This window comes from Nelumbo nucifera, chromosome 2, assembly GCF_055504915.1.
Source record: "Nelumbo nucifera cultivar China Antique chromosome 2, China Antique-T2T, whole genome shotgun sequence".
In the NCBI taxonomy this organism is placed as follows: Eukaryota; Viridiplantae; Streptophyta; class Magnoliopsida; order Proteales; family Nelumbonaceae; genus Nelumbo; species Nelumbo nucifera.
The window spans coordinates 88,016,437-88,043,890 of NC_142650.1; the positions used below are offsets into that span (position 1 = coordinate 88,016,437).

General features: G+C 39.3%; 1 protein-coding gene and 1 pseudogene across 3 annotated transcripts; both read left to right on the forward strand.

Moving 5' to 3' along the window:
• The first annotated feature begins 12,695 nt into the window (after positions 1-12,695).
• LOC104606083 (UPF0481 protein At3g47200-like) lies at positions 12,696-18,726 on the forward strand. Of its 3 annotated transcripts, none has more exons than XM_010271133.3 (2): positions 12,696-12,763; positions 16,980-18,726. In XM_010271133.3, exon 2 carries the CDS (start codon positions 17,083-17,085, stop codon positions 18,448-18,450), a length of 1,368 nt encoding a protein of 455 aa, XP_010269435.1. In that variant the 5' UTR covers positions 12,696-12,763; positions 16,980-17,082; the 3' UTR covers positions 18,451-18,726. The 3 variants fall into 3 exon arrangements, with proteins under 3 accessions (XP_010269435.1, XP_019054772.1, XP_088755375.1); XM_019199227.2 differs by having other exon boundaries at positions 12,697-12,763; positions 16,966-18,726; XM_088899249.1 differs by lacking the exon at positions 12,696-12,763 and having other exon boundaries at positions 17,009-17,146; positions 17,227-18,726.
• Positions 18,727-20,026: 1,300 nt separating this feature from the next.
• Positions 20,027-27,069, forward strand: LOC104606082 (hypothetical protein At1g04090 pseudogene; annotated as a pseudogene).
• Positions 27,070-27,454: the final 385 nt, after the last annotated feature.

The following is a 27,454-nucleotide window of genomic DNA, read 5'->3' on the forward strand; positions in this document are numbered from 1 at the left end:
TGTTTGGGTTATAGTTGATCTGCCCCCGAGTGACATGTGTTATTTTTGCGGTCGTCTTATCTCATCGGCCATGTCGGCACCACGTGGGATGGATAAACATGACCAAGAAAGGAGAATTCTGTACGGATAAGGAGGACAATTCCACCGGGAATTAGGACTTATCCCAAAGACCTTAGGGGACAACCTCATCCCCGACAGACACAAATCCTTGGCTATAAATAGGTAACTCCCGCTCAATGTAAGGGACTTTGGACTCTTCAACCTCCATACTATTACTCTGCCATTGTTCGGACCAGCACGTTTCTCTCAACTGCTCGGCCTGACCACCCATCTTCCATCACTGTCTTGAGCGTCAGAGTGCCTACCCGGGGAACAACTCCTCGGGCCTCTAATCACTTTCTTGTTTCAGATTTTGCTACGCAACTTCGTCCTTCCACCTAGGCTTTGCCAGTTCGTAGGATTATCTGACTACGATCTTGGTTTGAGACACCTCAGATCGGAGAACATCAAATTGGTGCCGTCTATGGGAAACGTATGAAAAGTCATTCCTGAAACTCCTTCCGCACAATCAAGAAACATGCCAAGAGACGCATCTAACTGCTCTACAGCCTGATCCCCATCTCGGGGATCCCATTCTCACCACAGCTCTCCACCTTAGGAGCCTCAACAACAAGCCATGGTCGACCCCACCCAATTCCAATCAATGCAGCAGAAGGTCGACCATATCCTCGCAATGATGTAGATGTTGGGACAGCTAGCACAAGCCCCTCAGACCATGCCCCTGTCCAGATGCTTAACATGGTAGATCCTCACCCCGAGGACCCCAAAAAGCACCACTTGAATAGACATAGGTCCGGTTTAACCAAGAAAAGTAGTAGTCGTCAAAAAGATTGGACTCCCTAATCTGATCTCATTTACGCGACAATCATAGCAAGATACACAACTCGGCCCGGGTTTCGGTGAAAGAAAGGCTTGGTCATCATCCACAACAGCAGCCAATCTCCATCATCGAGTCCAGCTCGGTCAAAGATCACCTCATGAGGCCCAAAGGAGAAAGATCCATGCATGTAGCCCCAAACAATAGAGATGCGGAGATCAAGGAGCTCAGACAGTGCCTAACCGAATTGGAACGCAACCCTCCTATAGTCTGGTCCACAGAACCCCTGAACTAGCTCTTGAAGGAGGCCATCTTTGTCCAAGAAATCATGGATGAACTCCCTCCCGCTGGCTGGTGACCTCCACAGTTTGAAAAGTACGATGGAGCCATAGACCCCAATGACCATGTGAAAGATTTCAAAGCCCTTATGATGTTGCACGGTCGTTCGAGGAGTTAATGTGCAAAGCTTTTGTCGCTACCCTCAAAGGAGTTGCCCGGATGTGGTATGCTTCCCTTCCTCCATGCTCCATCTCTTCTTGGTCGCAGTTGGAGAGCCAATTCCTGGCACATTTCACAGCCAACCAACAACATTGGAAGACTTTGGCCAGCCTCATGCAAGTGTGACAGAGGAAGGAAGAGACGCTTAGAGAGTACTTGGCGAGGTTTAATGCCGAGGCCCTACAAGTCTGCACCCTAAAGTAGTCCGTGATGGTCACATTTATCATGAATGGCCTGCGTTCCTCCGCCTTCAACTTCTCACTATTAAAGAACCCTCCTCCAGACATTGTCGCACTGATGAAGCACGCCCAGAAGTACATGAATGCTGAAGAGGCGCAGGAGCAATAGAAGAACGAGGAAGGACAGCATGACTGAAAGAGGAGAGACCATGACGAATGCAGGCCAAAACGTACAAGAAGGCAAGCAAGAGGACTAAAGATCCGACCGAAGACCGAGGGCCTTTCCGCCAATGTACAGAAATTTCATACCCCTGAATGCACCACAGTCTGAGAAACTGATGCAAGTCCACGAACAAAGCTTCGTTAGTTGGCCCAAGAAGATGAAGTCCTAGAACAACAAGAGAAGCTAAGACAAGTACTACAACTTCCACCGCGACCACGGCCATGAGACGGACAACTGCTATGATTTGCACCACCACATCAAAGACCTTGTTAGACACGAGAACCTTGGTGGGTTCATGGATGTCAAGGAGCATAAGCCTAAGGAGAAAGCATGTCGACCTAACAGACCAACAGCTCGAGCTCCCCCTACCAGAGTCATCATAGTAATATCCGATGGAATGACATCTGACAGGAATAGCAGCTCAACCTGCAAGGCATATGCACGGCTACATTAAGTCAAAGATAGGGAGCAGAAGAGGTGATGGTAAGACGATTAGATCACCTTTGTCGAGGATGACCTCAGGGGGATTCAGGCTGTGCATGATGATGCCCTTGAAATAATGGCCGAGATAGCAAACTTCGAAGTCTAACGTATCTTGGTGGACACAAGAAGCTCCACCAACATACTCTTTGAGGAAGCTTTTGAATAGCTCGGCATCAGCAGGAATCGCTTCACCCCGATCAACACCCCCTAGTCAACTTTTTACGACTCTCTCATGCCGCAAGGGAAGATCACACTGCCCCTACTCATTAGAGACAACGACATCACCCAAACAGCGATGGTTGACTTCATCGTTGTCCGAGTCCTCTCTCCATACAACGCCATCCTCGGCCGGCCAACTTTGAATGCTCTATGGGCCTCGGTTTCCATGTATCATCTGGCGGTCAAATTTCTGACCCCATACAGAGTAGGAGTTGCCCATGGAAACCAGAAGACTACACAGAAATGCTATATGACAGCCTGCCAAGGAAAACCTCATGCTACAGAAACCCTTAGCACAAAGAACATAGACCTGAGGGATGAGCTAAGGACACAGCACGACCAACCGTTAAGGACCTCATCCAAGTGCCGCTCTTCGAAGAAGACCCTGAGAAGATGGTATAGGTTGGAGCCCTCCTAGAAGATCGTTTCTGGGATGATACCATTCAGTTACTAAAGGACAACGCTGATGTGTTCGCTTGGTCGGCGGCAGACATGCTGGGGATCGACCCCAAGGTCATCACCCACCACCTCAACGCCGAGCCATGCTACCGACCTACCAGGTAGAAGAAGAGTAGCTTCACCTCTAAACGGTGGCAAGTGATCAACAAGGAGGTGTAGAAGTTGCTCGATGCCAACTTCATCCAAGAAGTAAAGTACCTAAACCAGGAGCTGAAAAGGTACTTGAGTTCATCACCTCTGCTCAAAAAGCTGAGCCCTGAAGATGTATTACTCCTCTACCTCTCAGCTGGAGACGAGGTGGTCAACTTGGTCCTGGTGAAAGAAGAAGACTGGACACAAAGGCTAATCTACTACACCAATAAAGTTCTTACCGGGGCCGAAACGTGGTATTCAAATCTAGAGAAAGCTTAGGCCATAATTCCAGGCCCACAACGTCCGAGTTCTTACCAACCAGCCTCTCAAACAAGATTTGTAGAGGCTGGAAGCATCTGGCAACCTAGTCAAGTGGAGTGTGGAACTGAGTGAGTTTGACATCGATTACGCACCTCGGCCCGCCATCAAAGCTCAGGCCTTGGCCGGCTAGTGGGCAGCCATTGAACTCCACACACCAAGCTGATGAACCGTTAGAGCAAAGCCAACTGAGGAACACAACTTGCCCAAAAAAAGCGTGAAGCTCTCCAAGACCAGGCGCCACCGAGCATCCCTGACACGATGAGATCTTGGAAGCACCTCGGCCAGCTCGAAGCCGAAGATAGAAAGTCTAGGATCTCGGCTAACCAAGACCTCGGTTGGGATAAGGCCGAGGCCAGTCGAATTGGTAGGCCTCTCAGGCCTTGTACTTGGCGACCCCTTCCTCCTCTGCTAGGGTGACCTTATCTTTGGCCTCCTTGAGCTCTTTCCTCAGGGCATCCCATTCCTCCATCAGCTCAATGACGCGACTCTTCAGTTTGCGGATGGTATCATTCCACTCATCTATGCCATGCCTTAATCCAGAAAGCTTGGCCATGAGCTCGACAACCCGAGACCTAGACTGTTCAACCTCAAATTCTTGCGCCTCATAAAGGCACCGCAGTGTCTGAAGGCGGTCGACTAGACCGACGACCAAGCTAGTGTTCTACAAGGAAAGACCAACCATCAGTACAACAAAGACAATAAACAACCAAAGTAAGGCAACATAAGAAATAAGAAGACTTACCGCCATGGCCTACCACAGAGTTGTGCTCTCCAAGGAGCTGCTCATCGTGCTGGAGACCTCCTACCTAATGGTGGGCATCATCAGACCCTGAACAAGCTCCTTAGGTATGCCCTCAATTTCGAGCCCATCATCGGGTTGAACCCTCTATTGCGGCACGTAGATGTCGGTAGCACCGCTCTCCGACATGTTCTCCATTGAAGGCGAGGAATGATTGGCCCAAGCACCCTCCTCCGGGTCGACCACCACCACTTCTTCAGTTTGCCTTGGCCTCTTCGGTTGCCGAGGCGTGTGCTCCATAGACCTTAGTTGCGGCTCAATGACTTGGGGTTGTGTACCCTGGACCCTTCCAGACCACGCTCTCTCTGCCACGACCCTCATGCGGCGAGCTACATCCTTGCTACTAGCCATTTCAACATCTGTGCAAGACAAACACCAAGTCAGTCACCAAGTACAGAGCTCGAAAATAAAAGAAAGTCCAAAAAAGATCAACACGTCATACATACTAGTTTCACTCATCAACCTAGTGTGGATTAACATTGAGAAGGATGTGCACTCCATCACGTCAATCTTCTCAACCAACCTAATTGATGCCTTCTCCTCCTTGGTTAGCTTAGTCGCGCTTGGCACCTTCACCTTAGTCCTCGGCTTTTGGAGCTCAGTAGGGAGCAACCAGCCTTCAGAGCAATGCACAAAGAAGAACTTCTCCTTCCAGAACTTCACTGAAGACGGGGCCACGACAAGCACCTTGTTATGCTATCAAGCCGAGAAGTAGTAATACCCCTACTGGTTATACTTTAATTGTAGGAAATAGACAAACATCGGCTGGGTAATCTCTAGGCCGTGGGCTGAGCAATAACACAGAAGACTTACTATGTACCTAAAGGATTTCAACATCAATTGAACAGGTAGGACCTAGAACCACCTAAACACCACGATGATTCCCTTGCTTAAAGGAAACCTCAACCTAGACATCAAGCTATGCTCGTATACACAAAGCTCGCTTGGCCGAGCCAACGTGGCTCTCTCACTGACGCCTAGACACCATAGTTCGTACTCTTCAGGTATATAGTACAGAGCCCTAATTTAGGCCAAGTCCCTAGGAGTCAAATGATATAGAGTAGACCATGGCTCCTTGGCCTCCTCGGCCTCGGATACTACCCCTCCTCAAATACTACCTCGACCTCGGCCTCGGTCCCCCAGACCATGGCTTCCCTATCCGTCGGCCTCATGAATAGTAAGCACAGTTGTCTCAGCAAGAGACCTCAGCTCGAACTCACTACTGGACAAAGGAAAGGAAGATGACGAGCAAGAAGAGTCAGTGGACAAGGAAGAAGACATCTTACCAGGTAAACAACGAAAAGTTTAGACCGTAGGACTGAAGCACCAACTGAGCCAAAGACTACTTCTCGTTGAGCTCTATAAGGACTCCCTTCGCAAATGGAAAAGTGAAAATGCCCTTCACTCCCCTTTTATAGGGTTCCCAGTGATCCAAATCAAGGCAAATCAACAGCGTAGATCAGACATCGCCCTCTGACAACTTGGGAAGACGAAACGGTGCCACCGCCCTTCATATGTGTGTAGCCTTGGGGAAGCAAAATGACACTCCTACTGGCCTGTCTCAGAAATGGTATGGACGTCAAACCGGCCAGTTCACTCAAACCAGTTGCACCCTAGGTCATCTTGCTCGGAAAAATACACTTCAAAGAGTTCCTCATCTGAAGACCTCGGAACTCTTTCTTGCCACGCCACAGCTGAGCACTACGCTCCTCGACTTCAGAACTGGGGGAGTGGTGTTTGGGTTATGGTTGAGTTGGCCCTGGGTGCCACGTGTCACCTCCGCGGCCATCTTATCCCTTCAGCCATGTCAGCACCACGTAGGATGGATAAGTGCAACCAAGAAAGGAGAGCCCTATACAGATAAGGAGGACAGCTTTGCCAGGGATTAGGACTTATCTTGAAGACCTCGACAGACAACCTCATCCCCGACAACCCCATAAACCTCATCCGAGTAGGACATGGATCCTCGGCTATAAATAGATAACTCCCGCTCAAGGTAAGGGACTTTGGACTCTTCAGCCTCTACATTATTACTCTGCCTCTACTCGGACCAGCACGTTTCTCTCAACTGCTCAGCCCAACCAATTCCTCGGGCCTTTGATAACTTTCTTGTTTTAGATCTTGTTGCACAACTTCGTTTTTTCACTTCGGCTTCGCCAGTTGGTAGGATTATCTGACTGCGATCTTGATACAAGACACCTTAGATTGGACATCATCATATAAAAATATAAAAATAAATAAATTTATCAGTTATAAATTTTATATAATTATATATAATATCTTAATATATACATAATTATACTATATACATATATAAAATAATAATTTTTATCAAACTTAGATTTTAATAGAGTTAAATTCACATTTAATTTGATTATATAAACTGGATGCAAGTTATGACTTCTAAATCCAAGATAATTGGATTCGAAGTCAAATTGCGTATTGGACTTCCATTCACGACCCTAAAAGAACCAATATATTTTTCTAGAGGTCAACGAGCAAGTTTTTTTGGGTTTTTTTATCCTTTAATCATGTACTTATACAAAAAACATAAAAAAAATAAAAAATTAACTTGGGAAACAACCCATTGATCCACTTGTTTGAACTGCTGAACCCTTTGACTCAATCAATAGATCATGGTGGTTAGACAGTATATACTATATATATATATATCTTTCTAACGTGGAGGTTCTCTTGGTATTCAATTTTCTTAGATCTCATTAATTAATATGTTGGGAATCTTGGATAGAAAGGAAGGATGGCATCTATTCCTCTACTTCTTTGTTCCTCTAAGGGTTTTCAACTAAGAACTAAGATTTGAATAATTTGAGAAATTTCCTCATTTTGACACATACCTAGCAAAATTTGGTATGATTTTCAACTTAATTTCATTAATTAATTTTGCCCTTACTGATTTGGGAATTTAATGCATTCACGTTTAGCAAAGAAAGGGGGTGCCTTAACACCTTTACTCTTTCTTCCCTATGTTAACTAGACAATCTTATTTAAGCATTGCAATCACTTTCATCCTAAGTTGGTGCATATGATCGGTGCATATGGCAATTCCTTATTTCAGATTTTCAGTTATGAAGTGAGCCAATTTCCCATATGTCCACGCTCAATCAATGATTTGATGACCTAGAAGATTGAACTGTTGAACCATTAATTTGCTTGGTCAGTGGGATTATAATTTAGATATTAATTCTTCTAAATATGGTTTTTATATGTACCATTGTTTTTTTTTGGTAAAATTATAATATTAAAATTATGGGGTATAGAATTAATTAATAATTGATGGAATTTAGTGGTGAGAAACAAAACAGCCTTAAAAATAGGAGTTAATGACAGAAATGAGATTTTTTATGATTGTGAATGGGACTTAATACCTTAAATATAAAAGTTAACGAGAGTTTATGATCTATAAAAAAATACTAATTCAAATTATGTTTTCTACCCTTACAGTGAAGATGGACCAACTTCAAAAACAGGGGTATTTGAGTCATGCCCATAAAAGTATAGGGCATTTCCACTTTTTATAGTAATTTAGAATTAAAATCATATTTTTGGTGGACACTATTGTAAAATTAGACAACTCGATAAGATCTCCATGTTGGAAAATAGTTTATGAAATTTCTTGCAAATTATATAAAATAATGATTAAGAACATCATAGAAACCTTATCATGCTTCAAGAACTAAGGGTCTGTTTGGTTCGCAGGCAAGACCGGAATCAAAATCGGAATCACCTATTCCTCGCATCTGTTTGGTTCAGTCAGGAAACAGAATCAAATTCTGATTATTACTATTTGGTTCAACCAGAAGCTGGAATTGGAATCATCCTAAATTCTTCATAATTTTACCCCTGTTAAAAAAACCTCAATGGTAGAAGTGAAGAAACAACCAATTCTTCATAATTTTAGGGAAAGAACCCCCAGTTGAAAGAACCCCAAACTAGAGGAAAAAGAAGAAGAAAAAGAAGAAATGACCCACCAAAAAATTCTTCATAATTTTAGGAAAAGATTTAAACTGGTTTGAGTGAACGTCAGACATGACAACATTCAACAGTCTCTCTGCTAATGACTCTGGAATGCTCCGTTAATACAACACATCCATTATTAAACAGTGGTCAGATTCTCAAACATGGCTGATAGCTTCCCAGCATGGCAGGTCTCCGCTGTTGACAGGAAGCTTCTTCAGTCATATGGGACAGCCTCACAAGCTGATGTGGTGGTTGCCGCCGATGGGTCTGGTAATTACAAGACCATCTCTGGTAATTGATCACACTGACGTCAAACTTCAGATGATTAAGGGTTGGATATTTGAGCATTAGTGTTTTTTGTCAATAAATAAATAAATAAATAAATGGACAGGAATGGGAATTGCATTCCCTGGAGAGGCGTCGGAAATGGCCATTCCCCCATATCGGGAAATCCCATTCCGCCTAGAATGGGAATGGGATTCCCATTCCTCTCAACCAAACGACAGGAATCGGAGTGGACCATTCTGATTCCAATGCTAAGCTTCTATTCCCTCGAAGGCTTGAACCAAATACACCCTAAAGTTAGAAGTAATTAATCTATATCTATCTATCTATCTCTATATATTAAAATTGGTTTGTCCACGTTGGCACCCTTTCCTTTGAGAAGCTATTTATCTATTTTCTCCATTTTTTTCATTTTTTCTTATTTTCTTTTATTTTAAAAATATAAAATAGTAATAATTGTTTATCTTGATGAGATTAATAAAGCTGCACACTATTAGAGAGAGACCTTTGGGTTTTCCAAGGCCTCTTACTTTAATGCATGTTATTACATTTAAAAATTATATTTGAGAGAGAGAGAGAGAGACCTTGGATTTTCCAAGGCCTATTATTTTAATGCATGTAATTATTACATTTGAAAGAGAGAGAGAGAGAGGGGGGGGGGGGGGAGAGAGAGATAATAGTAATAATATAAATCAAGGTTTTCAAAATTGAACTGGACAACGAACCGGTCAGAGGTCTGGCTCCTGGGTCGAACGGTCTGACCGTTCGAACTGAACGGATGGCCCATTCTAACAAAAAATAGAATAAATAAAAAGTGGCCAAAACCGTTGGATGATTCAAATGGTTTGACCACCCGAGTCAGTGGTTTGCTGGCTAAATCAACGGTTTTTGTCGAAATAACGATTCTTGGGTAAAATGAAACTGGTCACCTAACCGGTTCCCGATTTTCCCGGTCTGGTCCAGTTTTGAAAACCATGGTATAAATCAAATAATATAAATAGGTTGAGGTTAAACAATCAAAAAATTATTAATTTAAAAAATCCACTAGACTTTTACTAAAAATAAATATTAACAAAACTTAGTAAATATTAAAAATATGTTTCAATTCACTTAATAATCAAACTTAATAAACGCTAATCAAAATAAGAAATTTAAATATAAAAATATTAATTGAAAGCTTTAATAAAATTATTAGATAACTTATGAGTTGAGACCATAATAAACACTAACAAAAAATATTAATTGATAGTTTTAAAATACCAACAATTAATTAAAAATCTGAAAAATTCTGAAAATCCTAAACATAATTAAAACACAAAAAATAATTAAAAATATTTTATATTAATAAGGGTATTCACTGAAAATAATTAAAAAGTACAATTAATAGTATTTTATTATTAACAAATAAAAAAAAACTATTAAAAAATACCCAGGCTAGAAATTATTGAAAAATATTGAAAATTAGCTATATTTTTTTTATTAACTATGGTATTTATTTAGTTATTTAAATTATGAAAATATTGAAAATTATTAAAAAATACGTATATCCAAAAATTACTAAATAATAATGAAAAAACACCAAAAATTAATTAAAAATCTGAAAAATGTAAAGCTTAATTAAAATACTAAAAATAATTAAAAAATTAAATTAATTGTATTTTATTGAAAAAATACTGAATAGTAATGAAAAAATAATGTATTTTAATTATTAATAGTAATATAGTTAACACTAGTTATTTTTAAACTATAATCAAGAGTAATTATAATTTAAGCTATAAATAGTAGAAAATTACATTTAATTAGTTTTATCCAAGAAATTAGCAATATTTATGAAAATATGATAATTTTCAGAAATTACTGTATTTTAAATAAATATAGTAATTTAATAATTATAATTTTTTAATAGCTAACAATATTTTAATAATTAATAATAAAAAGTAACAAATTGTTTATAACTTAACCTAACCCGATTAGATATATAAATTTGAAGACTCAAGCAACTATTTGGGATAATCTGATCTGAAGTCTAATTGGGTATCAAACTTTTGGAGTCCAATGATGGCTTTAGCGGATAGGGCCCAAACTAAACAACCCCTAATAAGCTCAACTTAGAAGTTATATGCATATATGGTAAATATTATTATATAATATTTAAATAACAAATTTTATATTAATATATATATAGAAATGTTATGTATTTTTATACTAAACTAGAATTAAATAAAAAATTTAATTTGTAAAAAGTTATAGTTTTATAATTAACACGGGTCTCTTTATCAATAGAAAATATGCAAGCATGTGCCTGAGCGCACTCGGCCCGACCACCGGGCCTAGATATTAAGCTTGAGCCCTAGCCCTTATAATAATTTAGGAAGCATCTTTGGTATATTTCTTGCTGGAAGTATCCCTGATCCCATTGATAATAAGTGGGACCAAATAATTCGATTGGGGTAGTTGCTGAACCATACCACATAGTTCCAGCAACAACAAAAGCTGCAAAAAAGACAGCAACAATACTACTGGAAAGGACAGTTCCAATATTGCCCATATGTAATCCTTTATATAGACGTTGAGGCGGGCGGACACTAAGATGGAATAGACCCGCTAATATGCCCAATGTCCCTGCTCCAATATGATGAGAGGCTATTCCTCCCAGAACAAATGGATCAAAACCTTTCACACCCCACGCGGGATTTACAGGTTGTACTTTTCCAGTTAGTCCATAAGGATCGGACACCCATATGCCAGGACCATACAAACTGTTACATGAAATGCGCCAAACCCGATATATATATATATATATATATATATATATATATATATTATAACATAAGTACTTTTTTATATATGTAATAGTATCGGGTCGGGCTTATTTGAGAAAGCCTGAGCTCGAGCCCACAACCTGAAATTTTGTCCATGCTTGAAAAATAACGGGTTAGGACAAGCCGGACCATCAGGATACCTGGCCCATGAATAGGTCTAATTGTACATATAAATAATTGTATACAATAAAAATCATATGAAATAAAATTTAAACATCTTTTTCAATTTTTTTAAAAATGGATCTCTCATAGCTTGGCCCGGTCCACGACCTAGCCTGGCCCAAGGCTCGGCCCAACACAACCCGATTTACACCTCTACTTTAACTCGCCCAATACTGGGGACGAGGCGAGGAAATTCGAGGATTCCCCATCCTCGATAAGGAGTGGGGTGCCTTGCCCCTGAACTCGCCCAACATTGAGGTGTGGTTGCCTTAACTTGAACCCACCTGACACTGGGGACGGGGCGGGGATGGGGTAGAGTGCCTTGACTATGGGGCAGGGACAGGGATGGGGTGCCCCGCCCTGAACCTACCCCGTTGTCATTCCTATATAATTGTTAATTATTAATGAAATTAATAAAAATGTTAGTTTTTATAATTATTTTTATTTATCTAAAATTAATCAAAATTTCGTTTAAAAATAATAACAATTATTAAAATTACTATAAATTATTAATAAAACTAAATTTATTAAAAAATATTTGATCATATTAAATTAACAATAATAATTTTCTATAACTCAACATTAAATGAAAATACAATTATTAAAATTTTAGATATTAACAATAACTTTGAATACTTTTAATTAATTAACAATAAATTTTGATTATTAATTTAATATTAATTAATAATAAATAAAATTATTAAATATTTTAGATTTTCCCATGCATCGCATGGGTCCCCGCTAGCCAGTTGGCTTTAAAATTGAACAGGAATAAAGAAAATTGAGCTCATAAAGAAGATGCTTTAGAATGATAAGATAAGATAGGATGCTATGTAAGTACTAACTTCTATCCTTTCGCTAGATTGAGAGAATAAAATGCATAATTTTCTTTGTTTATATAAATAAATACATAATTTTCCTTTTGATCCCATTGCTACTACAGTAATGTTTCTAAACTTCTAATACCATGTTTAATTCATTCAATCCAAGTACTGTACTCTTTACTAATAATAAGCTATATATAAATTAATGAACTGTTTTGTTATCCTTAATTCAGTTAATTCAAATTCTACAGTCTTGGTGTCTTTATATATATTAGGTCTTTCCCTACTTAGCACTCAATTCAAATTCTACATAGTACTTTACTCCTCTTAGGATCATTCAAAGTGTTGCACAAGCATCATTAGTCTTAGTTTGTTCTGGCACTTGTACATGCCGTTGTCTATAAAACCCTTTGCCAATTGGTACTTTTGAGGGTGGAGGGAAAGACAGCTGATTACAAGGTATTAAGGGCAACTTCGGAGGGCATCATCTAAATGATAATATGTGAGTTGTTTCCAATATTTCTCTTTCTTCCCCACTCTCAGTTTGGTTTGGTTTTTATATTATAGAATTGCGCTATTATTACAAAGGGTTCTTTCTCTTCCACTCTTGCCTTACTTTTCTCATTAATTATCTCCTTAATTATTATTATGTAAATGGTTTCTTAATTGGATCTAGTGTATTTTTGTTCTATATGCAATTAAAGTTACCTTATTTTTGTCAGGTTGAGAGACCGATATTGTGGCCATCCAAACTGCCCCATCTGAGAGGGAAACCTTTGGATTGACCATTCAAGATAAATTATATTAGTGAAGCCTCTTGATGACCTCTCAACCATCAAAATTATCTGGTTCATCATTTTTGTCTTCTTTTCTGATAGATCAGTAGCTAGTCCTCTCCTTATTATTGTTATCATATTTCTGTTGGATCAGTCTGCTAGTTGGGTTGCTTAACGAACATTTTTAACTTGGAAAATTAACTCCTAATGGTTCATTGCACAAATTAGGAAAACCATTGTAATAAGGTTGATCTGGGCAAGGGATCAATCTAGAGGTTAACCCATCTGATATACTGTTATCAGCAGTAGGATTCCACCATAGGCTGAAATGGGTGAAAATTGATCCAATTTGGAAACCTTTTTAGTTGTTATTATTATAGGATTCCTCCACTGGATGAAATGGGTGAAAATTGACCCAATTTGGTGAATGGATGAGATATCCATCATATGGATAGCCAAACCCTGTAGGTAGGTTGGGCGAAATTTCAAAAATTTTTCTCTCTCCCATTTGCGAATCGCATTTCCTATTTTAGAAAACTACATTTTCAATGATCAATCTTGAACCCTAAATCAAACCAGATCTGAAACCAAAAGGTAGGAGAGGGATATACCTGATACAGAGTAGTAGTAACTCCCAATGAAGGTGTTCACGCCCAAGGAGATCTCCAAAGACTGCTCCCACTGAAAATGACATAGTGTAGGGTAGAGTAGAATCAGTAGGGTGGTCCTTCAACAAGAACCTGATTCTTCACCAAAAATCTGATGGAGGGCGAGTGAGCACGACTTCAGATCAGTTTTTCTCCAAAAACTAATATCAAGAACCTTTCTTGATCGCTCCTACAGGTGGAGATCGAACTGGCAATGGCAGCAGCAATAGGAGAAGGCAAGAGCAGAAGATGGCGTCAGTCCAACTGCAGCTGTCTTCCCTCCTGTATCAGTAATCTGATTGGGTGAATTGGGGTTCGCCCTCCTCTTCTATTTATAGCCTTAAAGAGAGGTTCTCCTAATCCCATTAGGAGTTTCCTAATCCAAATCTTGTATTTGGATCTGGACTCTCTTTAATAAATAAGGATAATCCCTTATCTTATCTGCAGATAAAGATCAGCCATTCTAATCTAATTAGGAGTTTCCTGATCCAAATCATTATTTGGATCTGGACTCTCTAAGTGAATAGGGACAATCCCTTATCCTATCTACTGATCTAAATCCCAGAACTGCCCCTCTTTAATTAATCTAATTAAATCAGTTCGAATTGGGCTTTAGGCCCATTAAGTCTATGTGCTCACTTATCCTCCAAACTGCTGCCCAATTGGATGTCCTTATATGGCGTGGGACCCAAACATTGATCTACACATCAACCACATGGATTTAGCTTAGCCTCTGTTACAAGGCCTGGCCGAAATCACTGTAGGTGACAATGAACCCCTGACCCATCACCATGGGCTCTTAATGGGCCCAACATTTACACTAAATGGTCATTGGGTCAAGCCACCTTATAAAAAATCAAGGACTGTGGGCAAATGCAAGATTAGCCCATCAGGTATTACCCTCAATGGTCTTACAGTTAACCTCTCAGCCCATAATGGTCAAACACTGTTCGACAAGAGAGGACCTCTCCCTCGGCTGCAAGAAACATTGCTGCACTCTCTACTCACATGGATCCCGGGATTTATAACATTTTGCAAACATTTTGAAACCATAATATATATATATATATATATATATATGTATATCTTTATATAAATATATTTTGCAAAACAAATTTCAACGGTTGAAATTGGTTACCGACAGCTTTGGTTTCCATCAGAGAGAGTGCATTCTCGATCGTTCACTTTGTCCGACAAAGGGGCTGATCCTGTTACTATGATCACCCACTCAGATGAATTCTCGGACTGTCCCAACATACCTAGGTTTTGACCCCCTCTAAGGATCTCACTGATTGGCATATCAAAGACAACCCAATCTGACACCTAGTATAGTATCATAATCGAGTCTAGGGGTCAGGTGTAACATTACAGTTTTGCCCATCAATCTCTAAGGTCCAGGGCAATACTGGAATTTTGGTCCGGTTCAGGGTTTCAAGAAAACACACACTGCATGTACCTCAAGTCTCACCCTAGCAGTTGAGACAAGCCACCCCAACCAACTTGGTGGCACATCAGTGTCAACCTTGGCAGGATAAATCTCTCTAGATCTATCCAACAGCTGTGAAGATTCTAAACTAACACAAGTCTAATATGTATCTAGTTTAAGGGTATTACACAGAAACACACTATAATAACATGAATCAAATATATACTTTATTCATTTACATTAAATGTCATAAAATACATCATTCTGGTTGGAGCTAAGGGCATACATTGTCTAACATTTGGATACCCTTTTAGTTATTATTTTTGTTGGTTCTACTTTTGCTACAGCACACTACACTTTTTTATACACTGTGCATAGAGAAACTTGTGATCTTTAACTATCGTAATACAATGCTAAGTATAGTTTCATCACTTGTAGCTGTTGGCCAGAGAAAAAGAAAAATTTGTAGTTTCTTTTCTGTAGACGGGCTCATAAAGCAAAAAAAAAGGGAAATAAAATCCTCAACATTACTATAACATAAGCACTGTACAATATAGCCCTTTATATATTGTACTTCACAATTCCTTCAGCAGAGTCATTCCTTATGATTAAATACACTGTGATTCATTTAAGGCACAGTCCTATTGGTAGAAGATACATTGTACCAATATCAAAAGCCAAAACTAATGAGAGAGAATTGAGGTAGGAAGGTGTTGAAAATTTTGCATCAGTTAATGAATTTTTTAGATGCAAAACTGAACCTATCCGATTCAGATTTACACCACAAACAAATCCATTGCTGTATGGTTGTATCTTATAGGAAGCAAAACATAAGAATCCATTGCTATATTTATATACAAATCAAAGGAAGAAACTCAACCATTTTTCGACATATGGTTCTGCAGGGTCATGGTAATTAAATGTAAACCTTTCTGTATCCCAGATAACCAATATATATAGTACTACACTCATTGAGTCAACTCGACATCTGAGTGGACTCAACTCGCTTTGTTAAAAAGCAGTCGAGTTTTGGATTTTTGGTGAACGTGGAAGGAAAACCACGTCTTGAGTAAAATTCTAGTTTTGATGAGTTTTAAAATAAAGTTTTACAAGCAATCATATGGATTGAAAACTGGCAATCCTTGTTCTCTATGACAAAATATGGAAGGAAAACGATCTTTTGAATTAAATTGAAGACATCACATCAATTGGTTTTCTTTCTTCAAACACTTATGCATTGATACATTGGGATTTTAGTAGATCCACATTGACCCGATCCCATCGAGGGTTTGGATCAGGAGAGCCTTAATCGAGTTTTGGGTTGGGTTCAGGTTGAGGTGAATCTATATTAAACCCAACCTGTTTGACATTGTAGCATTTAAGTATTTATATATAAATGGTTTAAGTATAGATGTAATGGGTTCGGTACTCCCCCTTTGGGTGGGATTGGGTTTGAGTTGAAGCAATTATATTTCAGGTTGGGTTCAGATTCAGCCAATCCCATATAGTTGACATCCCTTACTACAAATGGAATCCATTAGTCCAAATTCAATTCACAGGTGATCTGAATTTGATCAGTTTATAACTGGAAAAAAAAAAGGATTCAACCCATTTAATTTGTTACAATAATCGAGTAATATCACATAATTGAATAATATTCACATAAAATCAATATGATCTGTAGGGGTAGGTTTGAATGCTGTATGATCACTAGTCATAAAGATTCGAGTTGGGGTAGAGCCCAAAAAATTCGATTTGAATCTGAATAATTGAATGTTGGTAGACCCAGTTCAATTCGCTTAACCCTGCTGGCATGGCTCGCAAGCATAGTTCCCAGTTCTAATGCATTGTTTAGACTAATTAATGTAGGGAAAACCAATAAAGTTTCTTCCATAGAGCAGCAGCTGAGAAGAGGAGTGCTGTGATCGATCTCAGAAGATCTGTTCAACCTGACATCTATTTCTACATCTTAATGGCCGAGAATATAAACCATAATGACTGGCTATTATCCATACAGAACCCGGAGTTAGAAAATGGTAAATCTAAGACAAAGTTTCCAAAGGTTCCGGAAAAATTGAAACGGGTGGAAGGTAACAGCATATTCTACGATCCCCAGGTGGTCTCCATCGGCCCTTATCACCATGGAAATGCTAGGTTGGAGGAAATGGAGAAGCTGAAGAGAAAAATAGCAAAGATGTTAGTTTCAGAGAGAAGAATGTTGGAAGGTCAGACGCAGACATCAACACAGGTTTCAACAGGTGATATAGATAATTTATACCAGAATGTCAAAATGAAAGCAACGGGTGTAAAGAAGAGCTACGACGAGAGTCTTTTGCCGGAGAAGTTTACGGATGACGAAGAATTCAATCATGCCATTTTCTTGGATGGCTGTTTCGTGGTCTATTTCATTCATTGTGTGACTCATAATAAGCTCAAGAACTGGGAGGTGAAAAACGAAGATTTGCTTTCCATAGGGACTGACTTGTTTCTATTGGAGAACCAACTTCCTTATTTTTTCCTCGATGAACTGATGAAGGAAGCATTCCCCAAAGATGCACAAGATGGAATTTTTGACAAGTTCATTGACAAACTCATCTGTTTCGGCTCTAGTGGCCGTCAAAAGCACCAGAAGAATGACAAGTTCATTGAGCATCTCCTTGATCTTTTTCGGAAAAAACTTGTTGTCGATGAAGGTGACAAATATCAATCCAGATTTGATTTTAAATACTTGCTCGTATATTTCTGGGACTGCTTTCCGGCAGCCCATAACACAGATGAGGAGCATATTCTTTGGCATTCAATCCGTTCCGCAGACGAGCTTAAAGAGGTAGGAATAAATTTCAAGAAGAGCAAATCGTTTAATTTGAACAGTATCCGTTTCCAGCGGGGCCTTATCTTTGGAGATTTGACACTTCCTCCGATTGTCATTGATCACTCAACCAGGCCTTTGTTTCTGAATTTGTTAGCCTATGAAATAACTTCTCTGCAGGGTGATTCAAAGGTAGCTTCTTTTATCTGTTTCTTAGACTCACTCATTGATCAGGCTAGTGATGTGAGAGTACTGAGATCAGACGGTGTACTCCTCAATTCTCTCAGTAAGGATGAAGAAGCGGCTGAACTGATCAACCATTTAGCCATGGAGGTGGTGGATTCTAACGACTTTTCACATGTTACCAAGGATCTTAAAATGTATATTCAACACTATTGGAGGGTTCGGTTTGCTGAAATTTACCGCAAACATTTCAGTACCCCTTGGACCATGATTGCATTCTTTGGTGCAATATTTATTACCATTCTCACCATCATCCAGACCTACTTCGCAATCTTCCCCAGGAATTAGACAACTGCTGCAAGAAATTAATAAAGCTGCTAATGGATCGACTCCATCTCCCAAGCTTCATCTTTTCTCTTGGGTTTGAATAATATAATTAATGTAGCCCCTTCTCCATAGCCATGGCTTTCCCACTTTCATTTGGTTTCTCTACTACCTACTTTCACTATTGTTTTTAATGAATCATCATTTAATATGCTTGGTTTGAACCTTTAAACTCCATTGCTACTTTGTATAGGTATAGCCAAATATATAATGGACTCAAAGCTTTGTAAATTGAGAATATGTGATTTTCTACTTTTGTTTGATACTAGCTAGTAAATGTACACGTACGTTTGCACATGAAAATTTTGAATTATAATAACAATTATTATTATTATTATTATTATTATTATTATTATTATTATTATTATTTTGTTAAAGTTTGTATTCCATTTTCAAAATTAATAAAAATATTTATTTATTTTTATTTAATACGATGAATATATATAACATTAGAAATGTTCTCAAATGCTTTCAACAAAATTCTATACTTTTTTCATTTTTTGTGTTCCATCTTTCTTAAATATTTATTATTCAATTATGACATCATGAGTTGACTCAAAAGGTTGGATCATTGACCCATCATCTAGATAGGAAAGTAGCTTTTCTTTTTATATATTTATTAATTCTATACTATATAAATATTATTTTGTTTGTCATACTTAAGTTTTGTTTGATATAATTACAATATAATATTGGAGACGTGTCCAATATTTTATGTTCTTAGTTTGACATAATTTTCATCATTGATAAGATTAATTGTTATGTATCATGTATGTATAATATTAGAAATGTAACCAATATTTTATCTTTTATAAATTTATAACATCAAATAAGTGCCCATTTTTTCTATTTTTTCTTTATTTTTTGATTCTTTGTATTTTCTATTTTTAAAATTTTTATTATTTGGTTATTCATTTCATTTTTAGGTTGAGTTTAGGGTTGACATTCTATTTTCATCATTAATAAAAATACTTCTTACATATAATATTTATTTTTCTTTTTTATAATGAATATATAATATTAGAGAAATGGTCATTTCATTTTTTCGTATTTTCATATTTTTTGTATTTTTAATTTTTATTATTTAATTATGGCATTTTTGGTTAACCCTTTTGACCCAAATGGTTGAATTGCCTATTCACTACTAGAGGGAAGAAAATGGTTTTGTTTTCAAATTACTTTTTAAAATATTTTTTCTTATGATATTAAAATTAATGTTGTATATTTAATTAGTAGAATTTAATGAAGAGAAAATATATCTTAAATATAGGACTTATTTAATGAGAGAATATACCTTAGATATGTGATTTAATGTGAGAGAAGTGGTTTTACTATGTATTGTGCACCTTAGTTAGATGGTAGTGCTTCCAATGGAGATGGTTCGGTTAAGGGAGTAGGTAACAATTCAGATGGATCAGGGTGTCGAATAGAAGGAGGCACTATAAGAGGTGGTTCAACAAGAGATTGTAGTAGCGAGGGTGAGTATGATGTTGGGGATGAAGTGTGTGGAAATGGAAAAATTTTCTTCTTTAAAAACGACATGCTGAGAGATGTAAAGCTTGCTGGTGGGACTATGAAAGCACTTGAACCCTTTGAAGTTATCATAGTAACCAAGGAAGAAATAGGGAGTGCTTCGGAACTCCAGTTTATGAGAGTTGTAAGGTCAGGTGTAGGGAAAACACTCACATATGAAAATTTTCAATAAGAGGAAATCTAGATTCCGTTGGAAGAGGCATTCCCATGGAAACTGAAAGTTAAGAACCTTAGTTGGCATGTGATTAATTAAATGAACTACAATGTGAAATGCCTCATACCTAGTATCATTTGGGAATGGATGCATGAGCTAATAAAGCTAATCCAGTTTCAACAATATATTTGTGCTTGCATTCAGCAAATCTATTTTGTTTAGAGGTGTGTGGGCATGAGGTGTGATGTATCATGCCATGCTCTTCAAAGAATGGTTTTAGGCATTTGTATTCAGACCCTCCATTAGTTTGGAAAATTTTAAGTTTGCAGTTGAATAAACGCTCAACTTGATTGAGAAATATAATAAACAGTAAAGGCACATCACTCATATGAACAATTGGAAATATCCATGTGAACTAACTGAACGAATCACCAAAAGTGACATAATATTGATAACCAGAATGAGAAACTACTAAGGATGATCCCCATAAATCTGAATAAACAATGTTTTCAGCACTCCATTTTTGTTAGGTCTATCGCCTGAAACCCAATTGACTTTGAACTCCCAATTAGACCCTTCTAGTCTCTCCGAAACGTCCAAATACCCAAAAAGCCCAACTTTCAATCCAAGAACCCTCAAATCCATCGTAAGCCTGCCTGATACCAATCTGATGACCTCGAACAACCCTCATTTACACCTCAACCCTAGATCAGACACCACCTCAACCCAAACTCCCTTGATCTCAACATATCTGAGCCAATTAGACCATACATTTGAGCCCTAGACATACTAAAACACCTACGCATAAAATTTCAACCCAAGATTCTCCCGTTTACCCTTCCAACAAACCAAGATTTCGTTCTAGACCTTATCGTTGACCCAATTTCCCATGATCTGGTCCCTCCTAGAACGATCAGACATTACCACCAAGTCTCGGATACTTTAAAATACCCACATGTAAAACTTTAGCTCGAAATACCTTTGTTTACCCCTCCATCGCACCTAGACTCCAATTTAAGGCCCCAAATAAATCAAATCATGCCCTTTTCTAGATATGCCAGATCCGAGCCCACTTGATCCAATCCGACACCACCAATCAACTCAGCGTGTCCAAAAACCCCATCCTACCAAATTTCAGCCCAAAATACCCATGTTTGCCCATTCATAAAAAAATATTCCGTTTTGGCCGATTTCACTAACTCATACACACAAAACCCTCTCTACGGTCAGACCCATATCAACCCTCCACATTTTGACCTAAACCCCTCCTTATTGGACCAAAACCCTGGTTTGACCACCCTAGACTGACGTTGACCCAAGTTCATGAAATTACCAAAAACTACCTTTCGATTTCCTAGAAATTATGAACTTGCCATCGCCCCCTTTATAAAATCAAGCAATCGCTCTGATGATGGAGTTCAAATTAGCCACCCACAATGTCCCACAACACATCACCGCCATGTATTGGGAACATCTCCCTGATGATGACATCATCATTTTTGGTATTATCATTGGGAGATGTTCCCAATACATGGCGGGGATGTGCTGTGGGACATTGTGGTGGGGGGTGGGCAATCTTGTGGGGGGGGCTGATTTGGTCTCTGATGACTAGACCTGTTCATGGGTCGGGTAGCCCAATGGACCAGCCTAGCCCCCAGATTGGCTCGAACACAAATTTGAGCCCACAGGCTTGACCTCCAGCCTAAAAGCTCGGCTCGAAATTATTTCAAGTCGGGCTCGAGATTTGTCAAAATAGCCCGGCCCGACCTTTAAGTTAAACCAAAAACCCTAACCCTAAATATCCTAACCCCTCTCTTCTCACTCATCTCTTTCTCTTAGTCTTAGCGAACCTAAGTTCTCTCTTCTCAGTTTTCACAGTCACAACCTCACACTCTCAGGCAGGCAGAACCAACGAACACTCACCCGCGCAACCAGTGAACTCCGACGGACTGGCGGTGAGTCCTTTCTCTCTCTCTCTCTCTCTCTCTTTCTCTCTCTTTCTCTCTCTTTCTCTCTCTCTCTCTTTCTCTCTCTCTCTCTCTCTCATTCCTCTTCTCACTTCTCCTTCTCTCTCAGAATCTCAGATGTGAACTCAGGCACCGGCGAGGTGGCAAACACAGGCATCGGTGGTGGCGGTGAGTCCTCTCTCTCTCTCTCTCTCTCTCTCACTCGCGAAATCACTTTTCCTTTTCACTGTCAAAATCTCAACTTAGCTTTATCATTACGAACTCAGCACCGGAAAACACAGTCACGCGAACTCAGCACCGACAACCATCTTTCTGTTAGGTCGGGCTTCGGGCTTTTTATTAAGACAGGGCTCGGGCCCAAGTTGTAGGCCCATTGGTCGGGCCTGGCTCGGGCTTAGGCCTAACAAAATCCCGTTTATGAAGAGTAAAAGCCCGGCCTGGCCCGGCCATGAACAGGTCTTTTGACGAGGGGCCGAAATCAATTCGGGGGGACACTGTTCACCACTATTCATCTTCTCTTCCACTAGACACATAGCGGCGACGACGGCAACCTTCTCCACCTCCAATCCCCTTATCTCTCGTCGTTTTCTCCCATCTTTCTCTCCCTCTTCCTTTTTACTAGTGTCACTTCCCCAAATCGATAACATGCCACTCATGGTTTCTGTTCATCGTCTTCCCCAACGTGAACAAGGAACCCAGTGGTGGTGCCAAGTCTGTTCTTCATATTTTCGGTGATTTCTCATCATTTTGGGATTTCCTCTCACCCTACATTATTCATACTATTGTCTTGCAACATTTTTAGATTTCCCCAGCTACTCGCCAACTCCCTTACTCTTCGAACACTTCTACTGTTCATCCTCTTCTCCCCTCGAACTAGCGGAGCGGCGGTTTCTACCTCTCGCTAGCGGTGGATTAGCGGCATCATTTTTTTCCACTGCGATTAGTCACAGCAATTTCATTCACACATGATCAGTGGCAACCGGACTTCCCTCTATTCCCCATTGTTCTTACCATCAAGCTTCGAGTTATTAGAAGACAATTGGTTCATGGCGGCGTTTATGGAGATCTCTCAATGGCGTTGATCGAATCAGAGTTAGAATCAGACCAGAGTCGACCATGGTAGCAATCATCTGAGACTTTTCTGTTCATTTTCAATCGAACTTCACGGTGGAAATCCCTTTCTTCAGCGATCTCTCAAGTTCAATCTCAGTTCCCCTGTTGCATCGTGTAAATGAAGGGATGAGAGATCCATCCTATGGACGCCCAAAGATTGCGGAATAAGGGGCGAATTTCAAAAATTTTTCTCTCCCTTCAACTGGAAATCGTATTCCCTATTTAGAAAATCATATTTTCAAGGATCAATCTTGAACCATAAACTGAACCAGATCTGAACCAAAAAGGAGTGGGAAGGATTATACCTGATACGGAGAAGTAATATCTCCCAACGAAGGTGTTCACGCCCAAGGAAGGATCCAAAGACTGCTCCTACTGAAGATGGCGCAGTGCAGGTGGAGCAGAGTCAGCAGTGTTCTTCTCCAAGAACTCTGTCCTTCGCAAGAATCAGCAAGATGGTACGTGAGCACAGCTTCCTTTCAATCCTTTCTCAAAGGACTGATGTCAAGATCCAATCTTGACTTCTCCCACAAGTGGAGATCGAACTGGCAAACAGGGTGGCAAGAACAGGGAGGCGGCAAGAGAGTATTTGCAGGGAGCAGAATTCTCTCTTCTTGATTTCAGCACTAAAGGAAACCTGATGATCTGTGTGTATATCTTTTTTAGGTTGCCGCCCCCTTCTTCTTTTATAATCTTAAAGGGATCAGCTCCTAATCAGATTAGGAGTTGCTAATCCAAATCATATTTGGGTTAGAAGTCCCTTTAAGTGATAAGGGATAATCCTTATCTTATCTGGAGACCAGATCAGCCATCTCCTAATCTGATTAGGAGGTTTCCAGATCTAAATCTTATTTAGATCTTGGACTCTCTAAGTGGATAGGGTCTAAGCCCAATCCTATTAGCTGATCCACTTCAGATTTCACCCCTTTATTAACTAAATAAACAGCCCAGTTCGAAATGAGCTTTAGGCCCATTAAGCTTATGTGCTCACTTAACCCTCTTAACTGCTGCCCAATTGGGCTTCCTTGTATGGCGTGGGACCCAAGCATTGATCTACACATCAGCCACATGGGTTCGGCCCAACCTTTGTTATAAGGCCTGGCCGAATACACTGTTAAAGACAATGCACCCCTTGAAACCCATCAAATGGGCTCTACGGGCCCAACACTTACCCTAAGAGGTCCCTGGGCCAAGCCACCTTGTAACACCCAGGGACTGTGGGCAGATGCAAGATTAGCCCATCAGGTATTATCCTCAATGGTCTTACACTTAACCTCTCAGCCCATAATGATCATACACTGCTCGACAAGAGAGGACCTCTCCCTCGGCTGCAAGGAACAGTGTTGCACTCTCCACTCATATGGATCCCGGGAATTAAAACCTTTTGCAAACATTTTAGAAACCATATATATACTTTTATATCTTATATAAAATATATTTTGCAAAACAAATCTCAACGGTTGAAATCGGCTGCCGGCAGTCTTGGTTTCCATCAGTGAGAGTGCATCCCCAATTATTACCTTTGTCCGACAAAGGGGCTGATCCTATCACTATGATCACCCACTCAGATGAATTCTCGGACTGTCCCAACATACCCAGGTTTTGACCCCCGCTAAGGATCTCACTGATTGGTACATCAAAGATAGCCCAATCCGACACCTAGTGCAGTATCATAATCGAGTCTAGGGGTCGGGTGTAACTTTCCAGTTTTGCCCATCAATCTCCAAGGTCCAGGGCAATACTGGAAATCTGGTCCAGTTCAAAGATTCAATTAATCCTACACTGTATGTGCCTAGGGTCTCACCCTGGCAGCTGAGACAGGCCACCCCAACTGACTTGGTGGCACCACAGTGTCAGCCTTGTCAGGATAGGTCTCCCCAGACCGACCCACCGGCTGTGAACATTCTAAACTAACATGAGTCTCATTAAGTGTCTAGTTTAAGGGTATTACACAGAAACATACCAAGGGAACATGAATCAAATATGTATCTTTATTCATTTACAATAAACTCATAAAGTACATCATTCTGATTGAAGCTAAGGGCATACAAAACTATCTAACAGTAAATTCAGGCCAACACTCAGACCAAGTATGTCCTACCCTCATCGTATGTTTCTCATTTTTTTTTCTTTTTTCTTCTCCCACTTACTATAGAATAATTGGGATCTAAATGATTATTGAAGATGCGGTGAGGCTTCAACTGAGTTGGTCTCTCTAAGTGGCCTTTGAATCCAAGCTTCAACTGAGTAAGAGGACTGAGAAGTTTTGAACCCTGATATATTGTTTGCCGTGTTTTGCATGTTTAAAACCAGATTTAACATGAGATTTACCCTATTTTCTTTGATGGCTAATCTACTTAGTTTAGACATTCAGTATCTTTCAATTCTGGGAGAATGGTTACTGGGTTCATTCCCATGAGATCAAGATGATAAGCTCTTAACTTATCTGTGGATTGGTGACTGTAAGCTCATCTGAGGATGCGCTAAGCATTGCATGCTTGAAGAATGGTGATCCAACTCTACATGCAATGCCAAATCTAGACTAGGTCCATGCACTCATCAAGAACTACATACCCACTGTTTTCTTCCATCCTGATGAGATTTATTACCCCTCCTCTGCGCCATGGTTTTTTAAAAATGGTGCTTTGTTGTACCGAAAAGGTGAATCAACTGGAGAGGTGATTGATTCTAGAGGTTCAAATTTGCCAAGTGGTGGGTCTAATGATGGAGAGTTTTGGATTGACTTGCCAAATGATGACCAGAATAACACCAAATTTGGCAACATAGAAAGTGCAGAACTGTATGTTCATGTGAAGCCATCTCTAGTAGGAACCTCCACTGATATTGTAATGTGGATTTTATTCAATGGGCCAGCCACAATATAAACGGTATTCGAAAATCTAATTTCAAATTCGATATTCGATATAATCGAATTGAATTCGGATAATTCGAATATCTAATCGGTCGAATTCGGATATCCTATTATACCAAATAGTTAATAGGATTCGAATTCAGATATGACCTGATTCGATTCGATAAATATTCAAATTTGATCAATTATTTAATTCTTATATATAATATATAAAATATTTTATATCATTTATATATAATAATTAATTTATATATTTATATACTTTATATCAATAAAATATTTATTATTATCTAAAATAATTAATTAATCGAATTCGAATCGAATCAAATATTCAAATATTTAATCAGATTCGAATTCAGATATTAATTTTCAATATCTATTGGATATCGAATCAAATTCAGATTTCAGATTATCTAATCGGATTCAAATTCAAATATTGCCTGATTTGATTCAAATTCGCTCTGTTTACACCCCTAATTGGAACAGTTAATTTTGCACTTAATAGGATAGGGCAGCATGTGGGTGATTGGGAACATTTCACACTCCATGTGAGTAACTTCACTGGTGAGCTCTGGAGTATGTACTTCTCACAACACAGTGGGGGAGAATGGGTGGATGCTTGTAACTTGGAGTTCATTAAGGGAAACAAGGCATTTGTTTACTCATCAAAGAGTGGTCATGCAAGCTTTGCACATCCTGGAAACTATATTTATGGATCTACAAAGCTGGGGATAGGAGTTAGGAATGATGATGCTCAAAGCAACTTTTTTGTGGATTCAAGCATCAAGTATCAAATTGTTGCAGCAGAATATCTTGGAGGTGGAATTGCTACTGAGCCTTGTTGGTTGCAGTTTATGAGAGAGTGGGGTCCAACCGTTGTGTACAATTCAAGATCTGAACTGGAAAAGATTATCAGTCTTCTTCCCTTTTTTATCAGGTTTTGATCAGTGGAAAGCATTTTTGATAAGTTCCAGTTGAGCTTTAATGGTAGTTGTATATATTTTCAATCAAATATATTTCAACCAGGACACAAAGCCCAAATAAAAGGTGGATGTATAGAAAATATTAAGAGAATATATCTTAAACCCAACAAAATCCACTCCAGCCCGAGCATAACCCATGTTATGTTAGATCAAACTCAAGTCAGGCTTGAGTTGGTAAACTTGGACTTGATCTCGGGTTGGACCAGACATGAACCGAAGATCTTTAAGTCATAGTTTTGGGCTTTGATTGACCCTTATCTAAACACAACCTGCCCACATTGCACTCCTACCCACGACAATTTTACCCACATAACATAACATTGCAGCTACACATGGGGAACATCTC

What these genes read in the sequence shown, in the direction of transcription:
- LOC104606083 (XM_010271133.3), top strand. Translation starts at nt 17,083, where the DNA reads ATGGCCGAGAATATAAACCATAATGACTGGCTATTATCCATACAGAAC.